This window comes from Ambystoma mexicanum, chromosome 4p (assembly GCF_040938575.1).
Source record: "Ambystoma mexicanum isolate Mex_15411 chromosome 4p, UKY_AmexF1_1, whole genome shotgun sequence".
NCBI classification, from domain to species: Eukaryota; Metazoa; Chordata; class Amphibia; order Caudata; family Ambystomatidae; genus Ambystoma; species Ambystoma mexicanum.
Window position 1 is genome coordinate 1277316461 of NC_090927.1, and position 16537 is coordinate 1277332997.

The following is a 16537-nucleotide window of genomic DNA, read 5'->3' on the forward strand; positions in this document are numbered from 1 at the left end:
AAGCCCCTCCTCTGGCAGCCACCTTCAGATTTGATCAAACGTAAAGTGGCAGTATGACCAAGAAGAGCCGCAGAGGGGTCGGAGGGAGGGTTTGCATGGGACTCCATGCCAGACCCATGCTGGAGAACAATAGTTACAGGTAAGTAACTTGTTCCTTCTCCAGCATGGGGTCTGGCATGGATTCACATGCTCATGAAAAACAAATACATAGCAGTACATCATTACACAACCATGGAAGGTGGCAAGGCTCAACATAAGCAATTAACTCTTATCTCCGGAGCAGACTCACCTCAAGCGAACAGGTTGCGTAGCACTGAATGGCCGACTCTGGACTCCTCCCTGGAATCCCTGTCGATGCAGTAGAACCTCGTGAAAGTGTGCGTGGGTCCACGTCGTAGCTCTGCAGATATCCTGCGGGGGCACACCAGACAGGAGCGCCCTCGTTGCATCGATGGCTCTGGTGGAGTGATCTGTGCGACGGCCGGGCATTGGTCGGTTCGCCAGCCGATGACAATGCATGATGCAGCCGGACAGCCACCTTGAAATGGAAGCCTTGGACAAGGCCTTCCCATGGTTCACAGGACCAAAGTTCACGAACAGCTGCAAAGTCTTCCGAAAACCTTTTGTGCTTCACATAGAACTTCAATGCACAAGCAACGTCCATCGAGTGCAAGGCCCTTTCAGCCAGTGATAAAGGTTTTGGAAAAAAAACAGAACACCAAAGGCTTGTTGAAGTGGAATTCTGACAGAGCCTTTGGCATGAAAGAGGGGTGCGTCCATAGCACCACTCTCGATTTGTGGAAAGTCAGGTATGGTTGCTTGCAGGCTAGGGCCTGGATCTCACCAACCCTCCTGGCAGAGGTGATGGCCACAAGGAAAGGCATTTTCGATGAGAGGAACTTGGGAGGGGCCTGATGCATCGGCTCGAAGGGGGGCCCCAATGAGCCTCGTCAGAAACACATTGAGTTCCCACGCCGGGGCAGGAGCCTTCACCGGCAGAAAAGATCGAAAAAGTACTTTGAGGAACTCCTTGATGAGTCAGTGAGACCACAGTGCAGATCTTCCCAGAGACCTGGTGCCAGATGCACCTTGATAGAAGCGTGTGCCAGGCCAGACTTGGCCAAGGAGAGAAAGTATGGAAGAATTTGCGGGGCCGTGATCCTCAGCAGGGTAATCCTCTTAAACCGGCACCATGTCGCGAAACGCTTCCACTTGTGACCGTAGCACTTCAATGTCAACGACGCTATAGCCTTGGCGAGGATCTCTCTGCCTGCAGTCTGCAGGCAACTCGTATCCACCAAACTAGTGCTGCAGGAGCAAAGTCTTTAGGTTCGGGGACCCTGGGTCGTGATGTAGGATTGCACCACCTTGTCTGGTGAGAAGATCCGGAACTACCAGCAGCTTGACCGGGGTGACGCCGACACACTGAGAAGGTCTGGATACCAAATCTGCCCACGGCCACGCCGGGGCAATGTGTATAATCCTGTATTGGCACTGTCTGACTGAGTGTGTTGATGACTCGCAGCAGGAGAGGCAACAGAGGAAACGCGTACAGGAACAGGCCTTCCCACGGGAATGAGAACGCATCCCCCATGCTCCTTGGTTGGTGGAATCTGCTGGCAAACTTCTGGCATTTGGAGTTCGCTGCTGTCACAAACAGATAGATCTGGGGCCTGCCCCACATAACGAAGATGCAGTCCACCTGGTCCTGCCGAAGTTCCAACTCGTGGCAGGAGCGCAACTCCCTGCTGAGGGAGTGTGCGGTGGTGTTCTTGACTCCCGCTAGAAGAAGAATAATGAGGAACATCTCTTGTCCGACGGCCCAGTGCCACAAGTCCTGTGCTTCCTTGGAGAGCGCTGGGGATTGCTTACCCCCCCCCGTTTCCTTATGTAGATGTTAGGGCGAATTCTCATAATTGTGCTAATTGCCTTCAACCTAGAGACCCCCAGCAACTTTGCTGGATTTTTGAGGACTTTATTCTTTCCTGGAAAGAGTGTGAGCCTTTTTCCCCACTCTTTCATGTATTTTGATGTGGGTTTTTCACTTGTGTCCTTTCTTTGATTATGGGGTTTTAAATAACTCCATAGACATCATCTTTGCATATGTGTTACACAGCACCCTGAGTGAAGTGACACAGGGATGTCTTTTAGACTTCCCAAAGGTTTAAATACTTTATCTGGGATTAACTACTGTTTCCCAGAGAATGTAAAGTGAAATTGACTTTACTAGTCTTTCCAAATTCCTAAACTTACAATGGAGTGCTGGAGGGGTTACATAGTATCCGCTGTGTCTAAATACTCATGTAGCAGTCAAATGCTACCCTTTCCTATTGAAAAGGCAGGTGGCAGTGGTTTTACAATGAACTACCATGATTTTTCCCGACCGCGAACACCAGTAACTAAAAATCGCGGGAGCCATGTTTTACAAGATGGCGCCTTAAGCTCCTTTGTTTAAACAGGTCCCGATCTTCTTTTTTCGCCATTTCTTTTTGAAAAGGTCCGTCTAGTGTTTTGTCTCTGTGCGCCAAACAAGGTTTGGTTCCTTTGTTCGTGTGCCTTTGGCGGGCTTCAGGACTGAAGACCGCCTCTGGCGTCTGAGTGTGTGCAGTGGGCAGGAAGTGAGAGAGGTGCCCGAAACTCCCTGTGCTTAATCTCCTAGGAGACCCAAATGCACTTTGGCGTGATTCAGCCACCCTGCTGGGTGAGTGACAGCTAGGCTGGAATGAAAGGGAGAAACTGTTTAAAAGGCGAGTCTCTTGGACTGGAAAGCAGAGTCGACCACTGGAATGATAGAACCGAAGAAGAGCTGGAAGAGGACGACTGCTGCAACTCCTGGACTGTTGGTCTGCCCGGTGAAGCCCTGCTGCAGGTCCGAATTGCCAAGTTCATCTCGACAGAGAAGCCCCTTCAAGGACGACTTCTTCCTTTGAGTTGGTGGGACCAATCAACTCGTAAACCACCTGGACACCATTCTCAAGGCTGGTTAGGATCAACTAGGGAGTGGGATACCAGCTTGTGTGCTTGAATCTACAGCTACTGGAACTGAAGTGACTCCATCTTGTTTGCTTTTTTGACAATCCCGTGCAGTGCAGGAGTCCCCCGATGTCCTCCCTCTTGTCCCCACGACTGAGGCTCAGGAACAGTGAGACCTTCAGGAACAGTGAGACCTGCAGGAACTGCCAGGAACCAACGACTTCAGCTGCATTTGTTATTCATACTAAGGTACTGTGCCAACCCGATTGAGAGAACGCCACTCTCACTGTGAAAGTTTGGGAAACTTTCCCAACTTGCAGGCCTAATCATCTTGTGGCCCAACAAATGATTCTTTTTCGCCTAAACTCCTACTGAGAACTTTTGCAAAGACTTTACCGTTTGATACCAGAACTGCTCTTTCCTATCCAGAACACTAGCCCATTGACTTTGGCCTGGTCTATTGACTTGAATTGAACTCCTCAGGTGAACTGAAACTATTTGTACTGTTTAAGAGTTTTGTATTGAAGTGTATTGGTATATAATATTAAGTTGTCTTCTACTAGTGAAATGTTTTCTAAATGATGGTGTAATAAATTAATAAGTGTTTTACCAAGAAGCCCTGTTGAAGGTCCTCTGTGTAACTATTTGTACTGCTCACATTCACTCTTGAGATAAGCCTGGCTGCTCAGCTCGCTACCAAAAACTGTGTGGTACAGACCTATACCAAAGGTTGGGTTGGCTAACACCTGTAGTCCTAATTGTGTGTAGTGGTACCAGAGGGTACTGCATGCAATTCTGCCTAACAGTAGAACATTGTGGTGGTGTTGTCCTTGAAGTTCTTCACCACCTTGCCCTTCAGAGACGGAAGGAAGGATTTGAGAGCCCGGAACACTGGCCGTAGCTCCAGGATGTTGATATGGAGATCCTTCTCCTCCGGCAGCCACATGCCACTGGCGCGCAGACGTCCGGTGTGGGCTCCCCAGCCTTCCAGGGAAGCATCTGTGGTGACCGTCTCCTGTTATGGAGGGTTTTGAAACCCTTTTCCCCAGGCAATGTTGGAGCAGACGCCCCACCACCTTATAGCCTGATGGAACTCCTCGTCGATAATGATCTTGTCCACGAAGCTTCGGACACCTGTATCCAGCGAGCGTCCAGGAACTCCTGAAGAGGTTGCATCTGCGACCTGCAGTGCCGGATGAGGTAGATGCAGGACATCATGCTGAGGAACGACTTGATGGTTTGCACTGCAGTGGTCTTCATCGACTACCGCCGCTGCACCTTCCCTTTAATGACCGCTACCCTCTCCTCCGCGGGTGACGCCAGGCAGGTGATCATATTGAGTTTGGCTCCTAGGAACAGCGCATCCTGCGATGCTGTCAAGCAGGACATTAGATAGTTGATGGAGAATCCCAGATCCGTCAGCAGCTGGACGGTCGCTGCTGTGTGTCCGATGGCCAGCTCTCACGACCGGGCCCGGATGAGCCTGTTGTCGAGGTTTCTGGTATATTTGTATACGCTGTAGACACCAATGAATACTTTGGGGCCGACTTTAAGCCGAAAGGTAGGGCCTTGAAATGGTAGTGCTGCCCCATACGAAGCGTAGAAACATTCAGTGTTTCCAATTGAATGGGAACTTGGAAGTAGGCGTTCTCCAGGTCCAGCGACGTCAAGAAGTCACCTTTTTCCAGTTGGCCGAGCACGTGTTGCAACGTGACCATCCTGAATGTTTGGGAATTGAGGTATTTGTTCAGACGTCATAAATCTAGAATGGGCCTTCAACCCCTTGTTTTCTTTCTGACCAAAAAGTATCTTGAATAGAGTATGGACCCCCGGAGTCGCTGGCGTACTAGCTCTATCACCCTTTTTGCAGCATGGCCCGTGCCTCCTCCAAGAGCTGAGGTATGTGCTGCTCCTGATGGAGGGATCCGTGGACTCCTGCTCTGAAACTCCAGGGACTCTTCTTGGGCGAGAGTGTCCAGCACCCATCTGTCAGTGGTTTCCACAAGCTGATGAACCCCATCAGCCGTCCTCCCACTGGGGTGCACGTGTGGGGGCCTAACCACCTGGTCGGTTCAGGCTTGCTTCGGCGCCAGCGTCCTGCACTGCGGGCGATGGCTATGCTGTCCTCTGCCACCGTAGGCCTGGGAATGGCCTCTGTAGGCTTCCTGAATGGTGGATCTGAAAGGCTGATGGTACGATGACGAGAAACCATTGGAAGACTTGCTCAACCTTTCTCTGGAGGAGCGAAAAGAAGAGCAGTACTACTGGAGAGTGCTCAGGGAATGAGCCATCTTCGTATCTGCCTTGATGGCCTGTAGGAACTCGTCGACAAGCTTCCCGTAAAGGTTATCTCCGTCGAAAGGCATGTCCAGTACCTTCGCCTGGACTTCCTGGTGGAAATTCGTGGCCTTCATCCAGCCTTGGCGACGAAGGCATACACAGTTCCCCATCTGCAGGAACCCTGTGTTAGCAACGTCCAGCGCCACTGTGATGGTGTGAGCCGACGTTACCTCCCCTTCCTGGAAGAGAGCGATTGGCTCCATCTTGTTGTCGTTGAGGAGGGAACTCCAAGATCGGACCCAGCTTGTACCACAGCTTCCTGTCGTACCTGGCTTGGACCGCCAGTGCGTTGGCCGCTTGATGGTGGACGTTGCAGTGTAAATCACCTTCCTTCCCATCGCTGTCCGGAGGGCCTGAAGACGTCGAGGACGGGTTAGCTGACATTTCCTCGTGGTTGACGAAACCACAGAATCCAACGATGGTTACGACCTCAGGCATTTGTGTGCGGATTCCAGCACCCAGTACTTCTTCTTCAGTCTATCCTGTTTGGCCGGAGCCATGCAAGGGTTCTTCAAGAGGGCCAGGCCCTCCTCCCACACATCGTCCATAAGGGGAACCGCCATGATTGTCTTCCTCTTGGCCTCGCATTTCTGATGCAAGAAACCCTCCTTCCTAGTTTCTTCGGTCACAAGCTGGAATAGCTCGGAGGCTCTGGCGATCATGGAATGGAACAAACCCACCTCATCCAGAGGGGACGCACTAGGCGGCGGAGACCCGCCGCCCGTTGCGATGATATCCTCGCCATCGTGGCCATATCCGTCCCTGTACCTGTGTTTGGGTCTGCTGGGAGAGAGGGGGCCCGATTCAGATGGGGAGGCTGAAATGGGGCCATCGGATTACGCTTCCTCTTCTTTGCTGGCGGCTGATTGGAGGCCTGGGGGACCATTGGAACCGGGTCCTGTGGCATCCTCTTCTGGACCTCAGACACCAAGGTGCGGAGGGTCGATAGGATGTCCAGAGATACATACCTCGGCTGAGCTGTTGTGATCGTAACACTATTCCCCATGCCGTCGTCCTCCTCCTCTGCCACGTCCTCATGGACCGTGTGTAAGGACTCCAGGTCTTCGCCATCTACGTGGATGAAACTTCCATGTTTTGGGACACGGATCCGTGGCTCCCTTGCCCCCCCCCTTTTTTCCCACCCTGAGGGACTGGAACTGGGTTCTGAGACAATGTCCCTTTTTCTGGCGTGCCAGCAGACTTTGCCAGTTATGCACCTCAGGGGCAGGGATACCGTCTGTGCTGTGAGGGCTACCTTCAACGGATCAGCCCCCTTAACTGTCGTGAGAGCAGCCGCCACCAACTCTATCGTCAACAAAGTCTTATCCTGTCCACGGCTTCTAAGGCTTCTTCCGCAGTATAGTTGGGTTGGACAATTTCCTTTTCGAGGAGGAGCTCCATTGCCGGTTGGCAATGGAGGCGGAGGGTGATGTCAATCGCGCCCTGTCCACCGTGGGACCTGCTTCCGTGGCGACCCTGGTGGACCCGGACTTGCTGTTCTTGGTCTTGTCTTGGGCCCCCACAGATGAGGCACCCTCAAAGGACTTAGAAGAATGTTCCTCGGACCGGCTGGTCCTGGGTGAGGCATGACCCTGCTCAGCATTTTGCCACGCCGCCAGTCTACTGTGCCTACCCATGGTCATCTTCTTGGAGAAATTGAGGCATATCTTGCACTCTCCTTCCTTGTGGTCTGGATGCAGACAGTAGAGGCATTGAAGGTGCTTGTCTTTAACAAACAAATTCCGTAGCCCGCACTTGGTGCAGGACTTGAAGAGGGTTCTTACCTCCTTCTTCTCCTCCTTCATGGTCGGAGGGCCCGTACTAGGCCTGATGGCCTTCTGTAATCTTTGACGATCTTCGCCCTTGAGGGGTGCTGAAATTCACAGACAACGGATCCTCGCTGTCAGCAGATGGAGAAGACAGCACACAGGCTCTTTCGGGAACAAAAATAGAACCTTTTTCCGTCAAAAACTCGAGGACTCCCAACACTGAAGCGTGCAGTAAAAATCTGAAGATGGCTGCCAGAGGAGGGGCGTAAGGAGAGGGCTGTCATTGGATGGGGCAGTATGACCTAGAGGACAGTGATTGGTTTAAAGGAGAAGAACAAGTTACTTACCAACTATCACGTTCTTTCGACTGGATGTTCCTCCCACGTATTCCTCATCTTATGACAAAATCGTTATCCTGCCAGCTTCGCTGCTTCGGAATTTTTTTCCGGCAGAGGGCACTGTGCACGAGGTTGTGGCATCGATGTCCCTAAACGGGCTCCGCACAGCGTCAACGTCACCATCAGTATAAATAGCGCGTGCCGCGCCCGTTGGTTTCAGTTATGTTTTTTCGAGGAAATATTGGAGGAATACCCAGGCGTGCCTCATGACTGATAGACGCTTTGTGAGAGCAAAGTGTAAGAAACGCAAACTGTACTGCGGGGTAGGATTGGGAGGGGTGATGAGGAATACGTGGGAGGAACTTCCAGTCGAAAGAACGTTACAGTTGATAAGTAACTTGTTCTTCAAATGGATTGTGTCCTCCCATGTATTCCTCATCTTACTATAGACTCCCATAGCAGTGGCAATTTTGGAGGTGGGGATCTGACAATCAGCGGTCGTTGGTCTCCATCGGAGTCCAAACTACACATCAACCTATTGGAGCTGAGGGCAATCAAACTAGCGTTGAAGGCCTTCCTGCCCTCTGTACAGGGAAAGAATGTCCTGATAATGACAGACAACACGGTGGCCATGTACTACCTCAACAAGAGAGGAGGCGTAGGGTCACTACCACTGTGCAGAGAGGCAATGCAGCTCTGGTTCTGGGCAATACGAGAAGGAATCTCTCTAGCGGCAGTTCACCTAGACGGAGAGCAGAACACGGTGGCAGACGCTCTGAGCAGGCAGAGCACGATCTCTCACGAGTGGGAGCTAGCTCAGGAAGTCCTTCTGGAGATCTTCGCCCTTTGGGGAACCCCTCAAGTGGATCTGTTCGCAACCACGGTAAACCGGAAGTGCGAACAGTACTGCTCAAGGGAATTTCCTCTGATCGGAGCTCTAGGAGACGCGTTCATGGTGGAGTGGAAGTTCCCACTTCTGTACGCATTTCCTCCAGTCCCCGTGATTCCTTAAGTAATCAGGAGGTTGAGAAAGTTCAGGAAAACCATGATCCTAATTGCCCCAGATTGGGCCACGAGGATGTGGTACCCGGACCTTCTGGACATGTCCATCTGCCCTCCAATAAGTCTTCCGCAAAGAGAGGATCTTCTCTCGCAAGAGGAAGGTCGGGTTCTCCATCCAGAGGTCAAGACACTGAACCTTCACGCATGTTTTCTGAGAGGTTGAGATACAAGGATTGGGATCTTCCGGATGACGTAATGGAAATTTTGCTTTCGGCCAGAAGGCCAGCAACAAAATCCTTGTACCGGTGTTGTTGGAACAAGTTCAGTAACTGGTGCAGAGATAAGGATGTGGACCCTTTTCAATGTGGCACACCAATGGTGCTTTCTTTCCTATTACATCTAGCCAATCTGGAGCACCAGATTGGAACAATAAAAGGATATCTGGCTGTGCTATCCATTTTTAAGCGCTGCTCGGAAGAGGTTTTTTACTTCAAAATTCCATTGATAATTCAATTCCTGAAAGGGCTTACTAATGTATACCCTCCATTTTCTTTTCATGTCCCAACTTGGGATTTAAATCTAGTACCTAAGTTTCTAATTTGTATACCTTTTGAGCCTCTGCACTCTTGTCCCTTGAGGCTTCTAACATTAAAAACTAAAAACGGTCCTTCTTGTGGCTTTAACATCAGCCCGCAGAGTTAGTGAACGACAGGCTCTCTCATGTAAACCTCCATATACTACTACTTTTTACAAGGACAAGGTAGTTCTTAAAGTTAAACCTTCCTTTTTACCAAAAGTAGTTGACTTCCATTTGTCACAAAAAAACATATCACCAACATTCTATCCTCCTCCTCCTTATTTGGGCAAAGAAGACGAGAGACTTTATAGACTGGACCCCAAAAGGGCACTCGGTTTTTACATTTCAAGAATGTCAAAATTACGTCAAGAGGACCAACTCTTTGTAGGTTATACAGGTCATAACTTGGGATTATCGGTGACAAAACAAACCATATCCCGCTGGATCATTCTGGCTATAATTGAATGCTACAGATTGGTGAGAAAGGACCCCCCCAGATGGGCTTCGAGCCCATTCCACTAGGGGGATGGCTACTTCTGCGGCTCTGAAGAGGGGAGTCCCTGCATCAGATATTTGTTCAGCTGCAACATGGACATCGATGCATACTTTCATCAAGCATTATTGCTTAGATGCTTCCTCCTCCAATGAGGGTTTATTTGCCAAGGCAGTACTTCATTCCGTCCATGAAAACAGTAACTAGTGCTCCCGCCTCCAAAATTGCCACTGCTATGGGAGTCTATCATAAGATGAGGAATACGTGGGAGGACACAATCCATTCGAAGAACAAGATACATACCAACTGTAACGTTGTTTCGACTGGATGTTCCTCCCACGTATTCCTCATTGCCCCTCCCAATCCTACCCCGCAGTACAGTTTGCGTTTCTTACACTTTCCTCTCATGAAGAGTCTATCAGTCATGAGGCACGCCTGGGTGTTCCTCCAATATTTCCTCGAAAAAACAGAACTGAAGCCAACGGGCGTGGCACAAGCTATTTATACTGATGGTGACGTTGACGCGGTACTGCGGAAACTTCAACTTTCCTAAAACGACAAGCTCCCACTCCAGCAGCCCGTCGAGCGACATCGACACCACGATCTCACGCGCAGAGCCCTGTGCCGAAATTTTTTTCCGAAGCAGCGAGGCTGGCAGGATAACGATTTATCATAAGATGAGGAATACGTGGGAGGACACAATCCATTCGAAATACAGTTTTAAAGTGAAAGTAAATCAGTTTCTTTTTTTACTGAAGATTCCCAACCTGATGGGGAATATTCATGAGTATGTGAATCCATGCCAGACCCCATGCTGGAGAAACAAAATTCTCAACATGTGGTTTCCAGGAGTTTGCCAGTGCTGCCGTCACTACAATGTGCCCAAAAAGTTTTTCTTCTCACCAGATACCAGCACCATGTCCGAACCTTCTAAGCCTCACCACTCCTTCCTATGGCACCTCTGTATCAGTCTTTCCAGTTGCTATTGCCAGTGTCCACGCGCGCAACACCATTTTAGCGAATCGGACTTCAAACCCCCCCGCCCGAAATGTGAGGGGAGGGGCTGAAGCCCGATTAGCTCAAGGTGTTGCGTTAAATAGTTTTCTGTTAGTCAGAAAGGGGAAAGAAGTCTTTTCTGAAACCGGCGCCTTTAAAGTGTTACTGTGTTTGTGCAGATAAAGGTCTTTGTACAAAGACAGCAAACCTTTAAAGCTGCTAGTTTCAAGAAAGACTTCCCTCGCCTCTCTGACTAACAAAAATGAAATGGACACATCAGCCCCCTCCACATGGATGCGCACATCTGAGGGGAAGGGGCTGATGCACACTTGCTTTTTGTTTGGCAGAGACAAGAGGGAAGCCTTTTCTGAAAGTAGCAGTGCTAAAGGGTGTTGTGTTTCATCTCATAATGCATGCATGTGTGCAAGGATAGCAGCCTCCAAGTTTGCCACGCCCAGTTTAAATAGTGGCCCATCCCATCATCAGTTAGCCCCCCCCAAATGTAGGTTTCGTAGCGCCCCTGCCACGTCTCCAAGTTTCTCATCTCTTTGATCTACATCCAGGTGGAGTTTTCCAGCCAACCTCTAGTGCACAGTGGTAGATGTTTTCTATACTGTAGTGAAACTGTGGTTGCCCTCAGGAATGCACTCGGCTACTCGGCAGCACAGCAGCATTCCAAGTCCTATTCAGCTTGTCCCTGCTCAGTTTGCATTCGGCTTCTGCTCCACGCTTTTTTCTTCACTCGGCTGAGACCCTCACCCGTTCATCTGGCGATAGACAGGGACAATAGACATATGAAACAGACGTTTTGTTTTTAGTGACGAAGTGAATGCCTGTGCCTGGGGGTTGCAGTTGGGGTGTTCACCAGGGCAAGCTCCTGCCACCTTCACCATGATGCTGGACCCAGAGGTGCTGCATGGGGGCTCCCCAAGATGACCATGCCAGTCCCCAGGGCTGTGGCAGGGGACTAGTACCATACATATGTAACCAGCTTCCCTGTGCTTTAAGAACGATTCCTTCCCATGCCCATGCAGATTAACAATGAATTGCAAGTGATACATATAAGGGGATTTTTTGTTGCTTTACCTGTGATGGGGAAGGTACTAAAAAAGTGAACGCAACTGAAAAAGCGCACAGGAGGTGCTTTTTTCATTTGTGTTAATTTCAGAAATACACAGGTCACCTTATTTTCAAAGGGGGGTCCCGCTCAATTCATGGGGGCTCTGTCCAGCACCCTTGCATACATTACTGTCGAGAAGGCTCCAAACACTATGTACGACTGGCGTCTGGCAGCCAGGTGTGTGGTGGGGTCACATTTCACAGAGACAGACTCTTAAAGAGCCTGTCACTGTAAAATAAGAGAAAAAGAAAAAACATCCCTGTTTGAGGGAAATTCAAGTGAGACAACAGCGTTCATACTTTTGCTGTTGCACTTATAAAATAATGCATGAAAAGATCTCGAAAGACCCTATCATACAATGCACTCTTCCTATTACAAACAAGCGCAGGATGGTGTCTCGTCTTATTGAGCACATTTTAGAGCGTATCCCATGTTTGGATTAGGGATGCGCAGAAATGCCCCATGGTTTGCTCAAATGCACAAAGGAGTGAAAAAGGGCATCTGAATTTTTTCGGCACAAGTGTAGCGCATCTCATGTCATTTTGTTTGAGAATCTAAACATGTATTAACTCTTTACTTGTAGGTTGATCGTTCTGGGTCTTCATGTTTTAGATTTGTTTGCAAGGACCATAAATAACATATTTTGATTTATTGAGTCTCCTTCAAAACTGCAGATTGTGTTGATATACATATCTACATATTCTCTTTTACATACAAATGATATTAACTCACCATTGTGGATATCAATACATTCTTCCCACACAGAGCTCTGACAGTCAATGGGATACAGGTCTTGCTCTTCTTTAAAGATAAATGAAATAACTTCATGTTCTGGTAAGAGAAAAGGTAGTTTTGGTGATGCTTCATTTTTAAACAAACAATATGAATATCATGTGATATGTTCCAGGTGCCCAGAGAAAGCTTTTGTAAACCCCCCAAAAATACAGCAGATGCATAGATAAACCATTTAAAATCAAATGAAGGAAACCAATGAAACAAGTATCCCTAATTTCTACGTATCACCCAGCAATGGCACAACTCTGCAGGACCATGAAGCAATTTTCAGAAAAATCGAACAACCGAGAGGGCAGACTGCCTAGTGTGATGTTCATAAATACAGGTCGACCATCCCTACATCTCTTTTTGAAAGCTTAATTACAAAGTTAAATACATTATGCTTACTATTCGAGGATGTCTTTTTACCATTGTCATTATATCATGTAGACCATTTTTAGGTTGTATTTCCGTTTAATCCCTCAGCGGTTTTCATACTAGTGTTGGCATACAGTGTATATACAAATAAATAAACAAGGTATTTTGTGGGGGTAGATACTTTGATTTTTATAAGGTTATGTGGTGGGTTGGAAGAAGGAGTCAGACACATTGAGAACATTCTGTACTCTCTGTAATAAAAATTATAAGAATAATGCCCATCTTTCCCTATTGCTAAAGTGCATACCGTACCTATCTAAAGGAAGTAAAAGGTGCTCGTCAGATGTCAGGAACTCCAAAGAAGATATGTCCTACATTCCAATTAACTTTCTGACCCTAGCACTGAATATAACTAAAGTAAATACGCCAAGAGTAGGTTTCTTCCTGTCCTGGTCTTCTCTTCTTCTTGGATAGACTTTTTATATATGTTTCTTTTTGGCTCATTTCATTCTTAGCGTAATCTCCTGTGATAGTCTCTCTTATCAACTCTTGTAGTTCTTCAAAGTAACTCTTGGGTCTAGTGCTTTATGTGGCCCAATCTTTGGAGTAGGTCCTCACCCACTTTTCATCACATATATATGTGTTTCCTAAAGTATTTTTCCCATGATTCCCTTTTTGGCTAACTTTGCCATGGGATCTCTCTCTGAGGATGTCTGCTCTTTTATCTTGTACACTGGCGACCTTTAGCTCGCCTTTCTTGTTATGTGGTTCTGGGTTGTACTTTCTCCGGCCTTCAACTCTGCCGTTATACAGTGGTTGCCCTTACTCCCAGGCTTTTAGTTCCCTGTCTCTGTTGGCTCTGCACCTGGGTTGGTTAAATCTCCCTTTTATATATATTGCTCACTTACCTTGAAAAATGCTTTTTTCTATGCTATCCCGTCCCCAGGACTGTGGCACGTTTCCCTCTTCAAGTGACACTGGTCTTCCCTGACCGGGTTGTTTGTTATGGTCTGTCTCAGGGTTACTAGTTGAAATCATTCAATTCTATCTTTTTAGTCTCATTCTTGATATGATATGATAAGTCATTTATAACGCGCCTGTACACAAGTGTTTCTAGGTGCGTCAAGACAAGGACGGGGGTGGGGTGGGCAGAAGGCAGACAAAACAAGAATCTTAATAATAATAATCATTTTCATTTATATAGCGCTACAAACCCTCAGGCATCTGAGCGCTGCTTATTATTACCCACATGTGTGGTGCTCATTTATCGACCTCGGAAGGATGAAAGGCTGAGTTTGGCCCTGCCGGGATTCGAACCTGCGTCAGCAGTGTGTAGCACTCTACTCGCTGTGCTATCTGGCCGGTTAGGCCTTTTGTCATTCAGATCGTGCAAAAGCGTGGGGATACGTGCCGGGGGGTGGAGGGGATGAAGTGCAGGTAACACAATAAAAAATGCCAGAAGTGGCTCATAAGTGCAGAGATACAAGAGACTGTAGGGTTGCAGATACATACTCTTAAGTGATAGGGGAGCCCAGAGGCAGTGCGAAGGGCAACTGGACATGCAAGAGCCTGGGCCGGATTTCAGTGGGTAGCAAGGTGACCAGTTTGCAGAGTAGTCGGGGACATCAGCAAGGGAGAGGAAGCGAGATAGCAGAAGCAAAACGGAAGGTCTTAAGTTGCTTCTGGAACCAGAGGTGCTTCTGCTCAAGTTTGAGAGAGGCAGGGAGGCTGTTCCACAGGGAGGCCCCAGCCGAGGAAAGAGATCTACCCCCCACTCTCTGCTTGGAGAAGCGTCTGACCCTCGGAGAGTTGGAGGTGGATGAGCGGAGGGCTCGAGAAGGAAGATGTTTAAGAAGAGAAAGTTTGAGGTAGTATGGTCCCAGGCCCCAGAAAGACTTGTGGACGATGCAAAGAGTCTTGAACTTGATCCTTGCAGCCACAGGGAGCCAGTGGAGGGATTTCAGAGCTGGAGAGATATGATCCCTGGGCTTGAGGCCAAGGACAAGTCTCGCAGTCCTGTTCTGCATAAGTTGTAAAGGTCGAAGAGTAGAGACAAGCAGAATCAGAAAGAGGCTGTTGCAATAGTCCATCCTAGAGAGGACTAGTGCTCTGGAGACAGTGAGCTTCTGGGGAAAGTGAGAAAAGGCAGAATACCTCTGAGGAGGTAGGTGCAGCTGATAGTGTGACGTCTTTGAGACGTCGGAGATGTGAGGAGTGAAGGAGAGGGTGAAGCCGAAGATGACACCAAGATTCTTAGCCTCACAGGAAGGAGAAGGCAGAGAGCCCAGGGTGGGCGGCAAGAGAGAGAGAGAGAGAGAGGAAAGGAGGGAGCAGGTGTCCCGATGAGGAGGATCTCAGTCTTGCAGGCATTTAGGCAGAGATCATTGGTGGCATACTATTCCTGAATTGCGGCAAGACAGTCTGGTATGAGAGAAGGAGCAGAGGTGGTTTATTTATTTATTATTTATTTGTTACATTTGTTATACGCCCAGACCCGCAGGTATCATGGCATAGAAGGAGAGCTGGGTGTCATTCGCATAACACTGAAAGTTAGAGCAGAAGGTAGTGATGCAGTGGGTAAGAGGTGCCAGGTAGTGGTTGAAAAGCTAGGGAGAAAGGTTAGACCCCTGTGGAACACCACAAGTAGAGAGAGAGATAGAAGAGAGGAAAGACCTAAGTTGGACCTGGGAGGGTCGGTCAGTGAGAAAGGAGGTCAACCAGGCCAGGGCCTGACCAGTGATACCCAGGTTGTTGAGGAGGCGATTGAGAAGGATGGCGTGGTTGACCGTGTCGAAAGCACAGGACAGATCGAGGCGAATGAGGACAGAAGGAAGGTAGAGTCAAGATCAGAGAGCACGTCTTCACGGGTGTTCAGGAGAGCAGTTTCTGTGCTTCTGGCAGCTCTGAAGCCAGACTGGTAGTCGTGGAGACAACCAACAGATTCAGTATGCAGATTAAACTGGGAGATGGACAGCTTTTTCAGGAGTTTGCCTAGGAAAGGAGTGATGGATATTGGGTGATAGTTAGGATCAGCAGAGGGTACAAGGGAGTGCTAAGGGGGAGGGGAAGGTTCAAGTGGCAAAACAGTGATTGCAGACATCGGCCAAGGCTGGAGCAAGGGTGTCAATATGGTCCTTGATGGTTCTGGATGAGCAGGGGGGAACCTGCTTTGACGAGACTTTCTTAGATCGGACATCTAGAAACACCGTCAGGGGTGAACAGGGGAAAGGAATAGAAAGGAGGAGGAGACATGGCCGAAGAGGGGCCGGGGGTGGTAGAGGAGGTAGAGGAAGAGAGAGTGGACAGGATGTCCTGAGTTTTAGTGGTGAAATGAGAAGCCAGGACTGTGCAGAGGGCCTGGGAGGAAACAGGAGAGGTAGAGACTGCAACAGGATTGGCTAGCTCCTTGCAGATTTTGAAAAGTTTGGGTTATTAGATGCAGAGACGCGGGCTTGGATGTAGGCCTTATGACTGGGATGAGTTTCTTCACGCATATAATGATTACCTGGCAGCCTCCCGATTTCCCCAGTACCTCTCTGCATGTGGAGAAAGGGTGCAGGGTGCAGGGCATGGCTCTCACTCTAGGTAGGGTCTTGCACGACAGTCTAGTTAGGAATTCCTGCGGCCCGCGCTGAACAGGAAAGGATCTTCTCTTGCTCCCAATGCCCTCCTGTGCTCTTCATTCATGGGACACAGCACATCAGTGCACTCATCGCTCACTGGCCACTGGGACACTGCATACAATATGGAGAGCCTCCCTCTCTGGGTGGTACGCCT

At 48.9% G+C, this 16537-nt stretch overlaps 1 protein-coding gene across 1 annotated transcript in view; it reads right to left on the reverse strand.

The window, feature by feature from the left end:
- The window catches only part of LOC138453799 (zinc finger protein 436-like), a 385513-nt gene that overhangs the window by 32282 nt on the left and 336694 nt on the right, over positions 1-16537 (reverse strand). The window contains exon 5 of the mRNA XM_069606966.1: positions 12341-12439. Coding sequence (XP_069463067.1) covers positions 12341-12439 — 99 coding nt within the window. The remainder of the gene's footprint in view (positions 1-12340; positions 12440-16537) is intronic.